Here is a 16,014-nt window from a genome sequence, read left to right as displayed (position 1 = left end):
AAGGGCGAGGCTCTTCGGCAAGAATTCCCACCTTCCTGCTACTGCTGAATGGAGCCGGGAGCCTGATGAATTTGGGGAGCCAGGAGCGTGTGGCAGCATGCCAGAAGGGCCCCAGGAGGACAGCGGTGGCTGCTGGAGCACCCTGCGGCTGTGGGCAGAGGAGCGGGGTGGAGGGGTCTCTGCTCCACTAAAGAAGCCAGAGCTCTGCTCAGTTAGAAAGCTTGCCTCCTTGTTTCTCCTCCAAAATGAAGTTTTTCCTGTTAAAAATATTTCGGTTGGGATAATGTTTCTGGGGCAGCCATTTTTTATCTGTTTGAAATGAAAGATCTGTTACTGAAGGCCCCTTTCAGCTGCTAGGAGACAACAGAGTCTAATCTGGCAGTATAAAAGTCAGGGAACGCAGGATAAAACCATTAATCCTTGTCTTAAACAGTTGTTTGCGAAAGCATACTTTCCTTTCACTCTCTGAAGAGCCACACAGCCATAGTGACTGAAGGGAACACCCGGCTTGTCTTCGCTCCCCTCCCTCCTCAGCGAGGACCTTCCTGCTGTGATAGCCTTTGTTTCCTTTGGCTTGTGATTTTTTTGGATGTTGTCATTTGTCCTGTGTAAGAGTAATAACCAGTTAAAGCATGCCTGTGCAACCAGGTTATGATGATGCGTGCATTGCTTTGGGTCTCACGAATAATGGAGATCCTGACACCTCCCTGCCCCTTTGAAATGCAAATGTATTTTCTTTTTGCGCTCCAGGAACTTGCTTCAATGCATATAAAGAGAAAAATCTGAAATCTATGCACTTCTCTCAAGTCAAATAAGCCCAGGTATTGTGTCAAGGAAAGCAACATAAAATAACAGCAAAAGCCTAATGCTCTCCACCAACTCTCTGTCCCTGAGCAGGGAAAGCAGAACTTTCGAAAGGCTTAAAACATAAAATTTTTTAATGGTGATTCAGGAGTAAGGATTCCTCTGCGTGGTCTAGGGATTGCTTATCTTGCTAGGAAGCAGGCATTTTAGGATGGCCTGTTTCTGCTTTCGTGATCTGCATTTCTTTGAATTGTTTTTGCTTCTCCAACCTTTCATCTCTGCTTTCCAATTGTTATTCAGAAGATCTCACCTAGCCCACCAGGCTTTTGTGTCAGCAAGGAGTGAAACCCAAGCAGAGTCAGCTAAGAATTTCCATTACTACTAGCTGCAATTACGTGGCTCAATACCAGGCTCCTAATGAATGTTTGGGGGGTTAATTTTCATCTGTGGAGGCAAGATCTCTGTAGTGTCTTGTCCAGGTTGATCAGGCAAGTGAATCATTTGATGTTTAGCTCCTCCAGCCTGTTAGATAGCCAAGGCTGTCAGTTGTCCCCTGGTTTAACTGAAATGCTTAACAGCTCCCGAGGATGAATGTCACCATTCAGAGCTTCCCATTTCTTGTGCTGTCACTGTGGAGGATACAGACGGGTAGTCTCCAGGAATGATGCGCTCTGCCACTTTAAAGGAGGAATTTTGGGCTCTTCTTGAGCTGGGAAATCTCTAATACAATGTCACACATACATTTTTGTCCCTGTGACATATTACTCCCACCTCCATGTAGGTAGAAAACAAATTCTGGAAAACATTCTTTGATCTTCCACCCACTGATCTGCTTGAAATTTAAGTTCTGTGCTGCAACTCAAGGGAAGGAGGAGCAGGAATATAATTTATACCATATTTAAAAAAAAAAACAAACACAACAGAGAAGAGGAGGAAACAGTACTTCCACCAGTTTTAATTATTGCTGTATAAATCTTTGGTATTCCTTTCTTCTGTTTGTCAGAACACTTTTCAAATGACTTTGGACTATTCTCTCTGACCCAGTTACACTGTTTTCTTTCAAGCAAGAGTGCTAGGTTGCTCCTTAAATTTTGATTTTTCTTTTTTTTTTTTTTGTCCTCCTTTCTTGTGATGTTAAATGGAACATTTTGTTTCCTTCCGAGGTCATGCTTCCTCGGGTGATGAAGTATTCCTAAGATCCTGGTACAAACAGGGGGCAAACCCAAGCCACCTATTTTTTGCCTTGCTGACAGATAGGTTCTGGCAGGAATCATGAGGGTTAGGAAGGATTTCTTCTGCTTTTGGGGCAAGACAGCTGGACGTCACTCCACAGGTACATGTATTTGTGGAGGAAAGGGATGTGAAAGGTTACGCATATTTTCGCCCCTGGAGCTGCTCCTTCCACGGTGCAATGCTTGCAAGTGCAGGCGGCACCCACGTGAAACCCGTGTGGTTCTCAGAATGGCCTCAATTCCCTTTACCCCCCCCTTTCTCCCCCCCCCCGTTTTCCCCTTTTCCCACCCTTTCCCCCCCTTTCTTCCCTCCTTTTTCCCCCCATTTTTCCCCCTTCTCCCCCTTTTCCCCCTTCAACCCATTCCCTTCCCTTCCCCCCCCTTTTCACTACCCTTTTTTCACCCCTTCCCCCATCCCCCCTTCCCCCTTTTTCTCCCCCTTTCTCCCCCTTTTGCCCTTTCTCCTCCCCTTTTTCCTTTCCCCCCTTTTGCTTTTCCCTTTTTCCTTTTTGTTGTTATTGTGTTTACTGTCTGAATCAGAGGGAAGCATTGAAGGGTGGTTGGTTTTTTGTGCACATCTCTGGGGGAGTGCTGGGTGGTGAGGGGTTTATTTTGGTGTTGTTGACTCGAAGCGTGTTCACTGCAGGGACAGAGGCAGGAGTTGTTTGCAGCTGATCTGAGAGAGTTGGTACACTTTGCACCAGTGCTTGGTTCACCTCCCTGTGGGTTTCTGTCGCAGCTGTGCAGAATTTTAGGGTTTTGGTGCTTTTATGGATTTGTTCGAGGTGCTGCTGTTTTCTGTAGCTACATTTGGCAGCTTTAACTTAAGGAGCTTGGTGGTCTGTGTTAGTTGGTGCCTACTATATGGCTCACTTAATTTCTGTCAGCTCTGTTGACAATAGATGATAGTTCCTAAAAGAAGGAATGCAAGAGGAGAAACTTTTTCCCCTGGAGACTATAGTGCTTTGCCAGGAAACGCAACAGCTAGTCTGTGACACAGAGCTGTTTTCAGATATGCTGCGAGGAAAATGAGGATGGGTAATGGCATCTTTTCACTTGCAATGCTCATCAGGATAAAGGGGGCATGGTTTCTTTGCATCCCTGTTATTATCAAAGAGCTTGTTTTCATTAAACCTGTGGTCTCCCACCATTCTCAGCAGGGCACTTATCTTAGGAGTGGTTTGTTTTGTCTCAGGATGCAGAATGGATCCCAGAGAAGTACAGTGATACCACGGTTGATTCGGTCTTCCACCAGCCAGTATGGTTTTGTCACTCTGCTCACTTTTAGAAGCTTACTGATGTAAAAAGTCAGTAGTAATGACTTGGGTCTGTGACCACAAGCCAGCTGGATGTGCTTTTAGCCTGCTTCTCATGTAAAGTAAAACATACAGACTTCAGTTGCCCTCATGGGGTCATAGGAGCAATACTTTTGTTTTCCTGGTGCTATGAGTTGATGTGCTTTGCTTCATGGTTGAAGTGGCCTAAGAGCACATGCCTATGCAGCTACAATAGCCTAGTTGACAGGGGATAGCTTTCTGGGCTGTAGTAATTTAACTGCTTCCCATTGTAAGGATTACTTTCCATATTGTAAGAGAAATCAGAGTCATCCCCAGGGATTCCTTCAGACCCTACAGCACAGATGTATGTACTACAGTATAAACCATAAGAAAATAAAAGATTCTTTCTCAAGGACATCAACAGATGTTTTTTGCTGGTAACTTCAGATTGGGATAAAACGCAGCATCTCTGTAAATGTCTGGTAATAATGTACTCCACTTGGTGGAGAGTAGGAGTCTCTCATGGGGAAAGCTAGGTGGATAATTTTGGTTGATAATTTTGAAATTTTCTGTCAATATCCGTCATTCTCCCACCATAGCTGCTGTTGCCCTGTGAGGGTTCCTGTTGACCTGATTGCTTACGCATGAAGAAATGAAGTTGTTGCTCTAGTATTTCTGCTCTTTACAGGGATGGCAGTTGGAGACATTTAGATTTAATCTTGATTGTCAGCTCCCCCTGGTCAGCAGACCTCAGAAGTCATTATCTTAATATCACAAGAATGTCAGTTCAATAATGTTACTGTTGATCAGTTGTTGAGCTCTAGTTCTGTAGCCATCGTGTATGAGTAGCTTATCCAGCACAATTAACTTTCCCCTCCCTGTCTGTTTTGGGGAGAAGAAAAAAAACAAGGATGAAGGAAGAAGGAAAGCAATCTTTTGAAAGATTTAATGTTGTTTATTTAACAAACAATATGTAATAGCAGCATTAAAGAGTGCCGCTTTTCGGTGCTACACAAATATGTTACTGGCTCTTGAGAGTGTATTTTAGGTAATTCACATGTGTGTGTTTATGTATTTTGTTGGCTTTTGTTGGTGGTATTTTTGTCACTGGGATCAGCCCTAACTGATGCTAATGGATTCTTGCGGCTTTGTGTGAGGACACTGGAGTTCTTCAAACACGATAATGTGGTTCTTGGGTTTGGTCCCTAAAAGCCACTATTGAATTTCACTTTGAATTCCACAGCTTTTCTTCTTGTGTTGTTAATTTGCTGAATGATGTTAGGAGGACCAAGCAAGGACTGAGTACGTTTGGCCTCCCAGGGAAGCTTGACCAGTGGGGGAAAGAGACGGGAGGGAGCTTATTGCACAGTAAGTTGGAACGGCTGCCTGTTTCCTCTATGGGTGATGTAGTCTGCCGTAATGCCTGTGACAGGTGAAAAGCTTTTGGGTGGCTTTAAAAGGGTGAGATGGGAGCAATAGTAGAGACTCTGTTTTTCCCCTCCTGCATCTGTTTTGGCCTGAAGTTTCAAATTCTCTTGGTGGTTTATGGTTTGCTCTGTAGAGGTGCTGGTAGGGAAGGTCCATAAATAGGGTCACCATCCTTTTGGTCATCCCAGTGGTGTCACTGGGCTGTTCAGACTAAATATTGAATGAGTATCTGCATTCTGCCCCTTTCCCACCATCTCTTTGCTGCCCCCGATCAAGGGGAAGATCATGGCTTCCTGACACACATGGAGGGTCCCCTGGGTGTGGACAGCTTTAATTTTTCTGGTATTGTACAGCCATTTCAGCCCTTCTTTAAAAAAATACCTTCTATTCCTCTATTTATGTTAACAACCCACTTCTCCCTCAGAAACCCCTGTTGCTCAGTTACAGACAGAAATCAATCCTGTGTGCATGCTAATTTCTAAAATGGTGGGAGTTCTCTAATGTTGAGGAGTGGTCTTTCCCTAGAAGACGATGGTCGCTGTGTACACAGGGCTACTGGCTCAGTCAGGAGTACAATTGTATTGTCACTTGCAGATGAAAATCACGGGCGCTGATGAAATCTGAGCTGAACCCCTGAGCTGGAGACATTTAAGGCTTCAAAAGCATGATCTCAGGAGGCTCTCTCTTTCGGAGAGTGTGAGCTGAGAAGAGTTTTCCATACTCCGCTGGAAAAATAAAGTAAAATTGAACAATATGCAGCCTGTCACGCTTGGCTTTTTGGACTGCTGCTTGGTTCCAGCTGAACCAGACCCGTTCCCTCATGAATTAAGGCTCCTGTCCTCCTGAGGATCTGCTAACCTCAGCTCAGAGGATGCTAGGTGGAGAACTGCTGCACTTAGGCAGCAGCAGTTGTGCTGTGCTGTGGGCAACAGAAGAGAAACGTTGCTGTGATTCAGTCTAGCTTGTGTTTAATAATGAAATTGCTCTGTGTAGTTCACATTGGCCTAGGTCTGAGTGTGATATTTAGGGAATATAATTATTTCAGATGTGTTCAGGGTGCTTGGGGAGGTGGCCTTATAAATCCAAGAGCAAGTATAATCTAGGCAGGGGGCTGCTAGGATAGGGAGTGATTTGTGGCCATTTATGTAGCACCTGTCAGGACCTGCTGCTTAGCTCATCTGGAGCTGTCTGATTGCAGTGAAAATTTCCTCTAAGAAGAGATTTGCTTTGAAAAGCTTTTCCGCTAGCAGTGGATAATTTCAGGTGGGTTAAGTAACATAAAACCTTTTCTGGGAAGTGGCATAAGTAACTTAGAGCATGCAGTTGCTTGTTGCCAGAGAAAAAGCATCCTCTGTTCCTTCAGGTGCCCCCTAGTAATGACAGGTTTGTGTAAAAAGGCTAGAGCACACCTGGGATTTGATCTTAAAGTGTGAGGTAGGGGTGGGCTTGCTAGACCTGACTGTCGTGGAAATGAAAATGCATTTTGCTTGTTTGCCGAGGGGGAAGAAGTCTGTACCTCAAGGCAGGGCAGAGGCAGGATCTGTGGGGAATCAAAAGTTTCTGACCCCAGGGACAGTTTTTAAATTGATATTTAGGTTCCTTGTTCCCTGTTCACTGACTGTTGTCCTTCAGCACGGTCCGCAACTGCTGCAATCTGTGGGAAGGATTTGCACCTGTAACATCCTTGGGGGTAACATGAGCGCAGGATGACTGCTGACCGAAGGGCTGCTGCATACTGGGGAGGCAGGAGTGCCTTTTACGAGCGAAAACGCTCCTAGGACCGTAATGTGGCTGTCCGGCTGTTTGCCCACTAAGGACGTAAATCCCTGATTGCAAGAGGCTGGGAAGGTGTAACCGGGGGAAAAGCCCACTCAATTAATCTGCTTCGTATCTGCTCCTGGGTGCTGTCGTGCAGGTTGATGTAGGGTGAGCAAACTTTTGCTCTGCCTTAACATGGCTCGGCTGATGCTGAACTCGGGTGTGAATGGGGGCTGGAGCCCCTTCACCCAGCTTTCAGCTGCCCGACATGTTTCAGCGCAGGACGTTCAAATCGGCAGGCCAGGGCAGCGACCCCTTGTCCCTGGCCGCATGCGCCAACTTGCAGCTCCCTGTGTGTGGTGGTGGGAGGGAGTGGGAAGAGGGGCTCTGGTGTCCTCCCAGACCGCAACCCAGCTGCCGCCGGCCTCGTCCTGCCCGGTGGCCTGGCGGCACAGGGCAGTCGTCGAAGCCGGTGTTGGCCCGCCGCGAGGTGCCCGTGCCACGCAGCCTTCTAGCGACTCGTGCTCCCTCCGCACAAGCTCTTTGCCCCTTGTGAGTTCGGGATGATGACCCCGTTGTCCTCTTCTGCCTGGGCGCTTGCACGAGCTGCTCCACCTGCCCCGGCGTGTGCTGGCAGCTGCCACAACCCTCTCCTATCGAGCAGAGATCTCCCTCTCCTATCGGAGCAGGTTGCCATGGCAATGCACGAGTCTGCTGCGCTCTAGGTCTCCAGGAGCCAGAAATGATGGTGCTTTTGCAACATTGAGGTAAACATCTCTCTTTTTCCCTTACATAGCGCATCCACCCCTGGTAAGAGCGCCGGCTGCCATTGGTGCTGGCCTCCCCTCGCCCCCCTGCGTGGGGGAGAGCGGCTCCGGCCACCGGCAGAGTGCTTGGCTGGCAGGGCCGGCCTCCTGTGGGTTGGAGCCGTGCCTCCGGCGCGCGTGGGCCCGTGGCAGTGGCCCTCCCGTGGGTGGTGTGGGCTTCCCGCAGGGGAGGAACAGGGTGCCGCTCGCTGGGGAGTGGCATCGCTCGTGGGGTCAGCTGCTGGAGCCTGCGGTTTGCTCGCGGCGGGGGGTACAGCTGCAGCTCTCCTGGATGCCAAGGGGGCAGATGGGTCCCCAGCTGCTTGCTCGTAGCGCTGCCACAGGTTCGCACTGGTCCCCTTGGGAAAGTCATGTCTTTTCCCCTCAGCCCCGCTTAGAGCATGAAAGTGGTCTTGCTCTCCCTTGCCCCCTGGGAAGGCCCACCAAGGACTCTGGCTAACGAGTGCAAGCGCTTAAGAGTTGTGGAAATGCACTGGGGCATCTCACTGGGGCTTGCCAGAACTTTGTTATGGTGCGGTGGACTTTCACTTGTTTCTCCAGTGCTTTGCGAATCCATCGGTATTTCTCACATCCAGAAGCCTGTAGCTGGCAAGTGACTGAAGACTTTTTACGGTGTCCTTTGTTACTGCAGGCAGTAATGAGCATGGCAGGCTGTTGCAGGCAGGGAAATGTGGCTGTGTGAACTGAAAATGAATCTCTTGCTTGATCTGCTGGCATTTGTTCCAGCATCTCTTTCTCCACCTCTCTCCCTCTCCCTGTTGGTGTGTGTATGAAGGGGGAGTTGATGCTGGAGAGGGGAGTGGAGCAGGGGAGGAGTTTCTATCAGCCTCTTCTTTTTCTTTCTCCCCCCCCCCCGCCCCCCCCCCCCCCCCCCCATCCAGTGACGTGAGCAATGCCTGGAACAATCAGGCTGGCTCCAAACAGTGTGCCTGAAGATGCTGGAGAAAACAGCCTAGCGTGCTTTAAGCAAACACTGATTGCTTGAGCCTGGGCTCTCCAGACGTAACCTTTTCCAATTCCTCTGCCAGGGATTGGGAAGTGCCATTAGCTTTCTTCTTCCCCATCCCATACGCTCACTTTTGGAAATGATTGGAGTTAACAGTGTTCAGAGCACCAGCAAAGTCCGGGTGAGAGCCACAGGTTCAGTGAAATACTCCCGAGAAGAATCTCTCTGGCGGCAGTCCCATCGGTCAAAATCAATGAAAATCTCCAACTCCTCTGAGTTTTCTACTAAAGAAAGCAAGGTAAATAACTAAATATTCATAGTGTTTCTCTTGGCTAGAAGTGGAGGTCGTGGTGTTGAAAAGGTTACGCTCTGCAGAAATTGAGGGCTCTGGATGATCTGCAGCGATGACAGAATTGCTGTCAGGTCAGAAAAAAAATCTCTAGGTTTGAGGAGAAACTTGAAGGTGAAAAAGGTCTGGTGTGTGATAGTGATCGGGTCTTAGACGAATGCCCTGTCACTGAGCTTGGTGCAATAGTGAACAGTGAAAACTTGCCAGTGAGAATGCTAATCGGAGCTCTGCTCTCAGCAAAGATGCCGGAGTTGTCAAGTGATGTCCTTGTGATTATCTGTTAAATGGGAATGGCTTTCTGTAGAAAAATAGTTTTTGCTCCTTCTCTACAGCTCTGTGGTTTGGTAGGTGTGGGTGCTAGGTAAAAATATCATCTCACTTGCATGCATGATTTACTATTGCCATCAAGTATTTATTAGGAAGGCATCACTTGTGTGTTTATAGGAATACATCAGTGTATTGTAGCGGTCGGTAGCACAGGCTATGCCCAGCTGCTATAGTGGCTGTGTGCAGCATCTCCTTGCCCAGCCCAGCCCAGTTGTTTGGTACACTCCATGCAGTATCTCTTCTTTCCTCATTCCTTGCACCCACTCAATAACTGAGAGGCACCTGGGAACAGCTGGCAAGAGCTTTAATAGCTGTCTCCCTCCCAAAGGTGCTTCATGTCTCTGAGGGTTGGATGAACTTTATGCAGTGACTGAATGTGCTTCTAATTTCATTCCTGCTGCACATTGATTCTGCCTTGGGATTAGAAGATAAAACCATTTGCAAAAGTGTGTTGAATGAGGGGGAAATAATTTAGAGCATCAGCCAAAGGCATTTAACCATGTCTTGTGTCTGTGTGCATGCTAACAAGCAGGCACATGCATGGATCTTCCTGTACTGTCCCTTCCCTAAATCTCTTACCTCTCCTGAGAGAAACCTCCTCCGCTATGGTGAAAAGATCCCAGTGCTGCACAGTAGTACCTAGCAGATCACTCTCTGCCAGCTTACAGATTGTATGGTATTTCAGAGCCTCAGCTGCAGAGGTTTAATCACAGAGTAATGCAAATAGAAATAAATGAAGTATTTTATTCAGTCTGATTTCAGAAACGTCCATTCTGAGGGCCTTATTGACCATAACTAAGAAATAGTGTACTGCTAAGGTTGTGGCAGAGAAATAGCATGACCATTGTTCTCGGGCTGTTGCTGATGCGGTGTCTGCTACTCCAGCAAACACCAAAGTAAAGGCTGCATCTTGCAGGTGCTCTGGAACCCTGCTCTTGTGATCACTTTCACCTTAGGTGTGGGAATAATTGCATGGTATTCAGTGGGAGGATTTATGTACGAAAAGTCTCTGCATATGGCAGAAACTCAGGTCTTGTGACATTGGGTGAATCAATCTCTGTACCTCTGTTCCCTCTCCCAGGCTTTGTGTCCATTGTGTGTGTGTGCATGGTGTAATGTCCTCAGGGCAGGGACTTTCTCCCAGGGATGGTGTCTGACACAGTTAGTTAACTACTGCAGTAAAGAATGCTCTGTGTTCGTCCCTCTGTGGGTTTCACATTTCTGCCTCCTGAGTGCTGTAGGTTGTTGTGTGAGATATACCCACTTCTTCTCCTGCCTAGCTTAGCAAGTTGGGAAGCATACTGCAGCTTTGTTTTTGTTCGTAGTGTTGTTTCCTGTCTTCATACAAAGGTATTTGTATTTGTGGAGCGTCTGAGACATGTAAAAGCTGTGTTACGGAGGGCTGAGAAGATCCCTGCATGCCCGTCAGTGATGCCTGCCCAGTTGACGAGATGACAAGCAGCTCTGCCACTGATTAGTCCTGTGATTTTGGCCAGCCCTGTTCTTTCCGTATGTCTGTTCCCCCTTCTCTTCTTTGTCTGCCCATCTATTTTGCTCAGAGGTCACTGATTTAGAGAACTGATTTATATTTGAGCTTTAGCTCTTCTGTACTATTGTGTTGGTGGAAGAGACCTGGAAGTTGTTGTCAATGTGTAGCGGGGCAAAGGAGGTCTTTTTATCGGTGTGAGCCTCTGTATGTGTGTATATCAACTCTCACGAAATGTCTTCAGTTCTAGGCTGGGCTTTCCGGACAGTGGTGCCATGCAGATCCCCTCAAGTCTTGATTTGTAGACTTGTTCTATTCCATATTTCTGTAGCTGTGTTTCCCCCTTTGTGTCTGGACTGCCTTGTATTTTGTCTGCTCCCCATACAAAGTAATTACAATGCTCAAGACCTGTTTCTGTGACTGCTTCAGCTGACTTTGGGCAGAAGACAGATTTAACCCATTTGTGCCTGAGAAACATACTCCTCTGATACTTGGCACTTAAGTGACTCAGCCTATTTTGCTGAGCTAGAGAGTATTATATATACTCATGCTCTAGCCAGTATGAACAAAGCACCAACATGGTGCCTGCATATGAGATCTGCCTCCTGCCGGTGTCAAAGAAGCTAGGTAGCCCAAGGACATATCATCTCCTTGAAAAGCATCAGATAGTGCTTCTGTGCACACGTGTATACGCACATGCACCTGTACGTATACAGGCTCCACTAGGTGATGCATGTCGTGTGTGTATTATAGGCAGGTGTCACAGCCTCAGGCCAGCAAGAGAACCTGCGAAAAGGATACTGTGAGTTGGTGTACCATTGTTCTCTGGAGAGTGGGCTCAAACCCAGGCTGCATGCAAGGTGAGTCAGAGGACCTTAAGATCGTCTGTGACCCAGCGTGATCAGCAGTCTCTCCTCCCGACAGACTCTGTTTTCCCGCAGCCATGGACTGAATTGCAGAGTGCCAGTGCCTGTCCTGCCTGCAAATGCACAGGGCCAGTAAAACAATTTCTGAAATAGGCTGTGTAGGTGCTCCACTATCAAGAAACACTTCTCTAGCCTTTTCTCTGTTCGCCCATAATAATTCAGTATGCTGCCTTTACCAGTAACACTGATGAAACACTCCAGCAAGTACAGAACAAATCTTTTCTAGCAACCCCCATGTATCAATTTTACAGAGGACGAGATTCTTGTGTGGCATTAATTTCTTGGCTCTCAGGAGCACCAGCTAACCATCTTCTCTGTTTTATGATGATATATCTGGCACAATCTTTCCTTCCTTTTTTCTTTCTCTCCCTCCCCCCCTTCTCCATACAAACCAGATTTTTAACAGAGGAGTTTCTCTTAGCAATGTTCTCCTCCAGTTGGTGACGCACTTGAAATTCCCTGGGTGAAATGATCTCCTTTCCTTCCCCTTAAAACATTCCTATCAACCCTATCTCCACCCACACCAAAACAACATTCATCAGTTCCATATGCTGCTGAACAGCTCTGTGCTGTTTTATGAATAATGTATGCCGGCTTGTTAGAAGAACGTTTGTTGTACAAACCAGTGGAATTTGAAATTGAGAGTGATATCAGTAGACATGCCATGCTGTGCACTAACCCGCAGGCTTCTTGGGGTAATACTCTGGCATCCTTGCTGCATCCTTGTTAAAAGGGGGAAAATGCGTGAGACATAGGGGGCATGTGGTCTTTGACCCAGGCAAGGAGCTACAGGCACTCGGTAATCAGAGCCCTTATCCTTGTGTCGCCAAGTGTTACAGATCTGTGCATGAGGACAGGAGAAAATATCAAGATCTGGATTTAGGGGGAGAGTGACAAATACAAGATGGTGAAGTGGTGTAGATCTGTATGCAAGCAACAGTTCTGGGGGAGGGTCAACCTTCAGGTAACCATCTAAACAGCAAACTGGGAGTGGTATATAGCAATGTGTCACACCCCATCCAAACCTGGCAGAAGGTAATGACATAGAGACACACTATGGTCCAAAGGATGGGCACATTAACACCTATCAGGACTGCATGCAGACACCTGCAATGTCTGGTATCTGTTTCCTCTGTAACCTGTTTTATTTTTGTGGGGTTCTGCTACTTCTGTTGTTTTTTCTCCCTCCAATATACCACATATGGTGGGACCCGCAGCTGGTGCCTGGCTGACTGCTGTGGTCCTGGGGGCAGAGCCGATGGATCACTGCTGAGTGACTGGGGGAGATGCTGAACTTCTGACTGAGCACTTCTGACTGAAAAGACTGAGCATGTCTTTGCCCAGAGGTCTGACTGGGGCTTCCTTGGCTGCCTGGGATCAACCATGCCACTATCAGCTGGAGGTGAAGAATAAACGTCCCGAGGCAGGGCTTCTTCTGATGGTGGCTGCAGGGGAGGGTGGCAGGGTCCTGGGTCAGAGACCACAAGTGCATCCCTGTCCTGGGGGCTGCAAAAACCACCCAGGGTATCTCCTGTAATGGTCAGATGGTCATTCCCCCGATTACTCCAGAAGTCAGGGTGGTATTGGGTGTGAGCAGAGAGCCTGGGAAACAAAAACTGGAGAAGACAGTCTGGGTCATCCCTGCTGGTGCTCTGAACTCCGTTTTGGTTTTGCCTTTTTACCTGCTCACAGCAGGCATTTCTGGCTCGTTGTCTTTTGTGCATGGAGCAGGTATAAGAAATACCGGTGGTGTATTCCTTTACTTCTTGGCAGGCTTTTCTGGATGGGCTAGTGTGTAGAGAAAGTCAGTAGTCCGCTTCAAGAGCTAGCCCTATGTTGCCTTTCGAGGGAAGGGCTCGCACGGTGCTCCAGGACCTCTTCAACACCTTGCACGCTGCTGGCCGCGCTTAGGGGACCCTGTGCCTACTTGTTACATAAATGATTTACTGAGATGAGTATCTGGGTAATTGGTTACGTCTTTGTCCCTGTGTGCACACCTGGTTGTGCCTTTCTTTTGTTCACTGCTTCTGCATGCGGAGGCTGACTCACAGCACAGCCAGCAGTCGGCAGGTGCCGAGAGCAGCCTGTTTAAATGGTTCCAATCGTTTGTGCATGTGACAAGGTTTTGAGGGAGGTGAGGATGGTGAGTGACATTTTTATCTTGGCAGCTTTGTAAAATAAACAGGAGTTTTCAGAAGCACTCCCTGCGTGCATAGTTTTGCTTCTCTTTCCAATTGGAATAAAAGTACCAACTGGTGAGAGCTTGTGAAAATCTGGATTTTTTTGTTGACCTGCTTACCAAAGGGAAGATGGGGATGGAATTCAGGAGCTTCTTAAGAGTTACAGGCTTCCACTTGAAAAAGAAAGTGTAAGTTTCTTGCCTAGTTTATGAACAAATACAAACAAATCCCACAAACACGTAACACATCCCATTGTCTTTTTTACACTGCAGTCTGCTAAGGGTCAAATTGGAGTTGTAGGAAACAGCATTGGAGTTGAAATAAGGAAGGTGTCTAGGATGTTGCATGCTATTCTGTTTTATGGAGCAGTTAATTTCTTTTATTCTTCCTTCAAAACTGCATTTGTTTCTCCAGGGAGCTTAGAGCAGTGCTGGGTCTCAGGTGTGGTGGGCCCAGAGATCAGCAATTCTCAGAAGGGGGAAAGCTGTAAGAAGTAGGTTTTTGCAGTCTGGGTAATAGAGCTTAGGAGTTGAAGCAGTGAAGTCAGACATTGCCAAGTAGTTGGTAGCTGGGGGTTTGGCTGCTGCCTACAGTAGCCTTGGGTGCCAAAAGAGAGAGAAAGTCTCTCTCCTTTCCAAGTGGTATCGGTCCAGCTTGGAAGATAAGGCCTGTGCAGTATTCGTTCTGGTGTTCCCTGCTGTGGTCCAGCCTCCAGCTTTCTGGCTTAGATAGCAAATTTGCCAAGCACTTCCCAGGCTAGCAGGTAAGAAGCTGTAGTTGTTGTCAAATTGTAAGAGTGCTTTAAATCAGAGCTTTTTTTTTTTTTTCTTTTCCCAGAGAGAAAACATGAGTTAATAAAACCTGTCCTTGCAACTAGTTAAGTATGGTGAAAGTCATGTCCCTGCCATAATATCTGATCAGCTTTGTTGCAATTTAGTGAAGCATTTAACTGCTTGTCTCCAAGTTTGTTTGATTTAATCATGCTCTGGAGAAATGTGTGCTGAAAAGAGCTGCTGTCTGAATCAGGGCCTTGGGAAACAACCATGAAATAAATGATACAGCAGCTGCTGGGCTGTACATGTCTGCGACTGGCTGCAAAACATGGGAGGAGGAAATTTTTCTTCTCCAGATCATGCAAGAGCCTGGTAGACATCAGGAGAATGTTAAAGCATAAATTGCCTTGGAGAAGGAACGTAAAGCAGCTCTAAAAGGCTGCTGAGTCTGGCGGCGAGGGCGCAGCCTGGCAGCAGTCTCTGCCAAAGAGGTGGGTTGAGGGTCAGGCATGAGAACTCATGTATCTCCATCCTTTGGGAGGTCTACTCACTGAGGCCTCACTGAACATGCTTGGTAGGCACACTGAACATGCCCTGTACACAGCTGCTGGGGCTGTGGATACTCTCTAGGGTTTTCTTTCATTTTTATAAATAGCAGAGACTTTCTGAGAGGCTGTATTTGATGCTCTATGGGGGACACTGTGTCCTTCGTCAGATGTATGCCATGTGACTGGGTTGGTGTCTGTTACTCCTTAAAGAAGGAAGATGGAGTCTGGCTCATTAGTAAAGATCGGGACAAACACATGTCATTTTCCACAAGGCAAAAGCCTGGGGCATTTGTTGTTCCAGCACCAATCTGGAGTGCTGCTTTTGTGTGTCCTGCTCTTTGGCTGTGGTGATCCCTAGAGACTTCCTTATCAGCAAAATCCCATAAAAAGCAGTACTGCCCAGGGCAGGTATTAATTTTCAGAGGTCGTGACCCAATCTTATAGGCATTTGAGCCAGAGAACAGCAAAAGGCGTTTCTGATACCCTAGGCCATGTTTCTGCAACGTTTCAAAAGCTCATCCAACCAGCTGGGGAAAAAAAAGCTGCTTCTGAAAAAAATGGGGAGGCAACTGGGGAAAAAACACAGCCTCTTTGCCTTATATTTGGAAGTACCTTTCTGGCTCAAAATGTAAGAGAATATTTTAATGATAGCAAGAAAAGGACAAGTCAAAGAATAAGAGGGGGGCTTTGGCCAAATCATTAGAAACATAGTGGCTTCTAATAGAAAATATTGGGTGACCCCAGGGAATCGGTGTCAGCATCAGCTTGTGCAGAAAAATGGAGGTGCATCTAATTCTGCTGGACTGCTGGCTGTATGGTAGGAGAAATGTTAGCCCTTTCTTTTGCTTTCTTCCTGCACGGTGGTCTTAAAATCTCTTCATAGCTCTCACCTGAAAATTAAGCAAAGTGCCTACAAACTGCCAGCAATGCTCTTTCCTTCACCTTTCGCCATTTGCCTTTGGATCAGAGCTCCTTCTACAAGTTTGGGGAAGATAGGATATATGGAAATACACAGTGAAAACTCCAGAGTTGGAAATATTTCATCATATTGCTGTGAGTAGCACAGCAAACCCCTGTTAGCAGTGGGGACCTCTCTCTGCTAGATTAGTATAAGTAGGACGTGGGACAATTCCTCCTGGAGGTTGTATCTGTT

General features: G+C 47.1%; 1 protein-coding gene across 4 annotated transcripts in view; it reads left to right on the top strand.

The window, feature by feature from the left end:
- Positions 1 to 16,014, top strand: part of PSD3 (pleckstrin and Sec7 domain containing 3) — a 109,568-nt gene that overhangs the window by 57,685 nt on the left and 35,869 nt on the right. Inside the window, exon 1 of one of the 4 annotated variants that reach the window (XM_052776528.1) lies at positions 8,237 to 8,570. The exons of the other annotated variants lie outside the window; for them this stretch is intronic. Within the exon in view, the coding sequence (XP_052632488.1) occupies positions 8,412 to 8,570 (159 nt within the window). The 5' untranslated portion in view covers positions 8,237 to 8,411. Of the gene's footprint in view, positions 1 to 8,236; positions 8,571 to 16,014 lie in introns of those variants that run through there. 4 annotated transcript variants of the gene reach the window in all.

The sequence above is a fragment of the Harpia harpyja genome, chromosome Z, assembly GCF_026419915.1.
Source record: "Harpia harpyja isolate bHarHar1 chromosome Z, bHarHar1 primary haplotype, whole genome shotgun sequence".
NCBI lineage: Eukaryota > Metazoa > Chordata > Aves > Accipitriformes > Accipitridae > Harpia > Harpia harpyja.
Note: the sequence above shows the minus strand (reverse complement) of the source record. Positions and strands in the feature narration are given on the sequence as shown.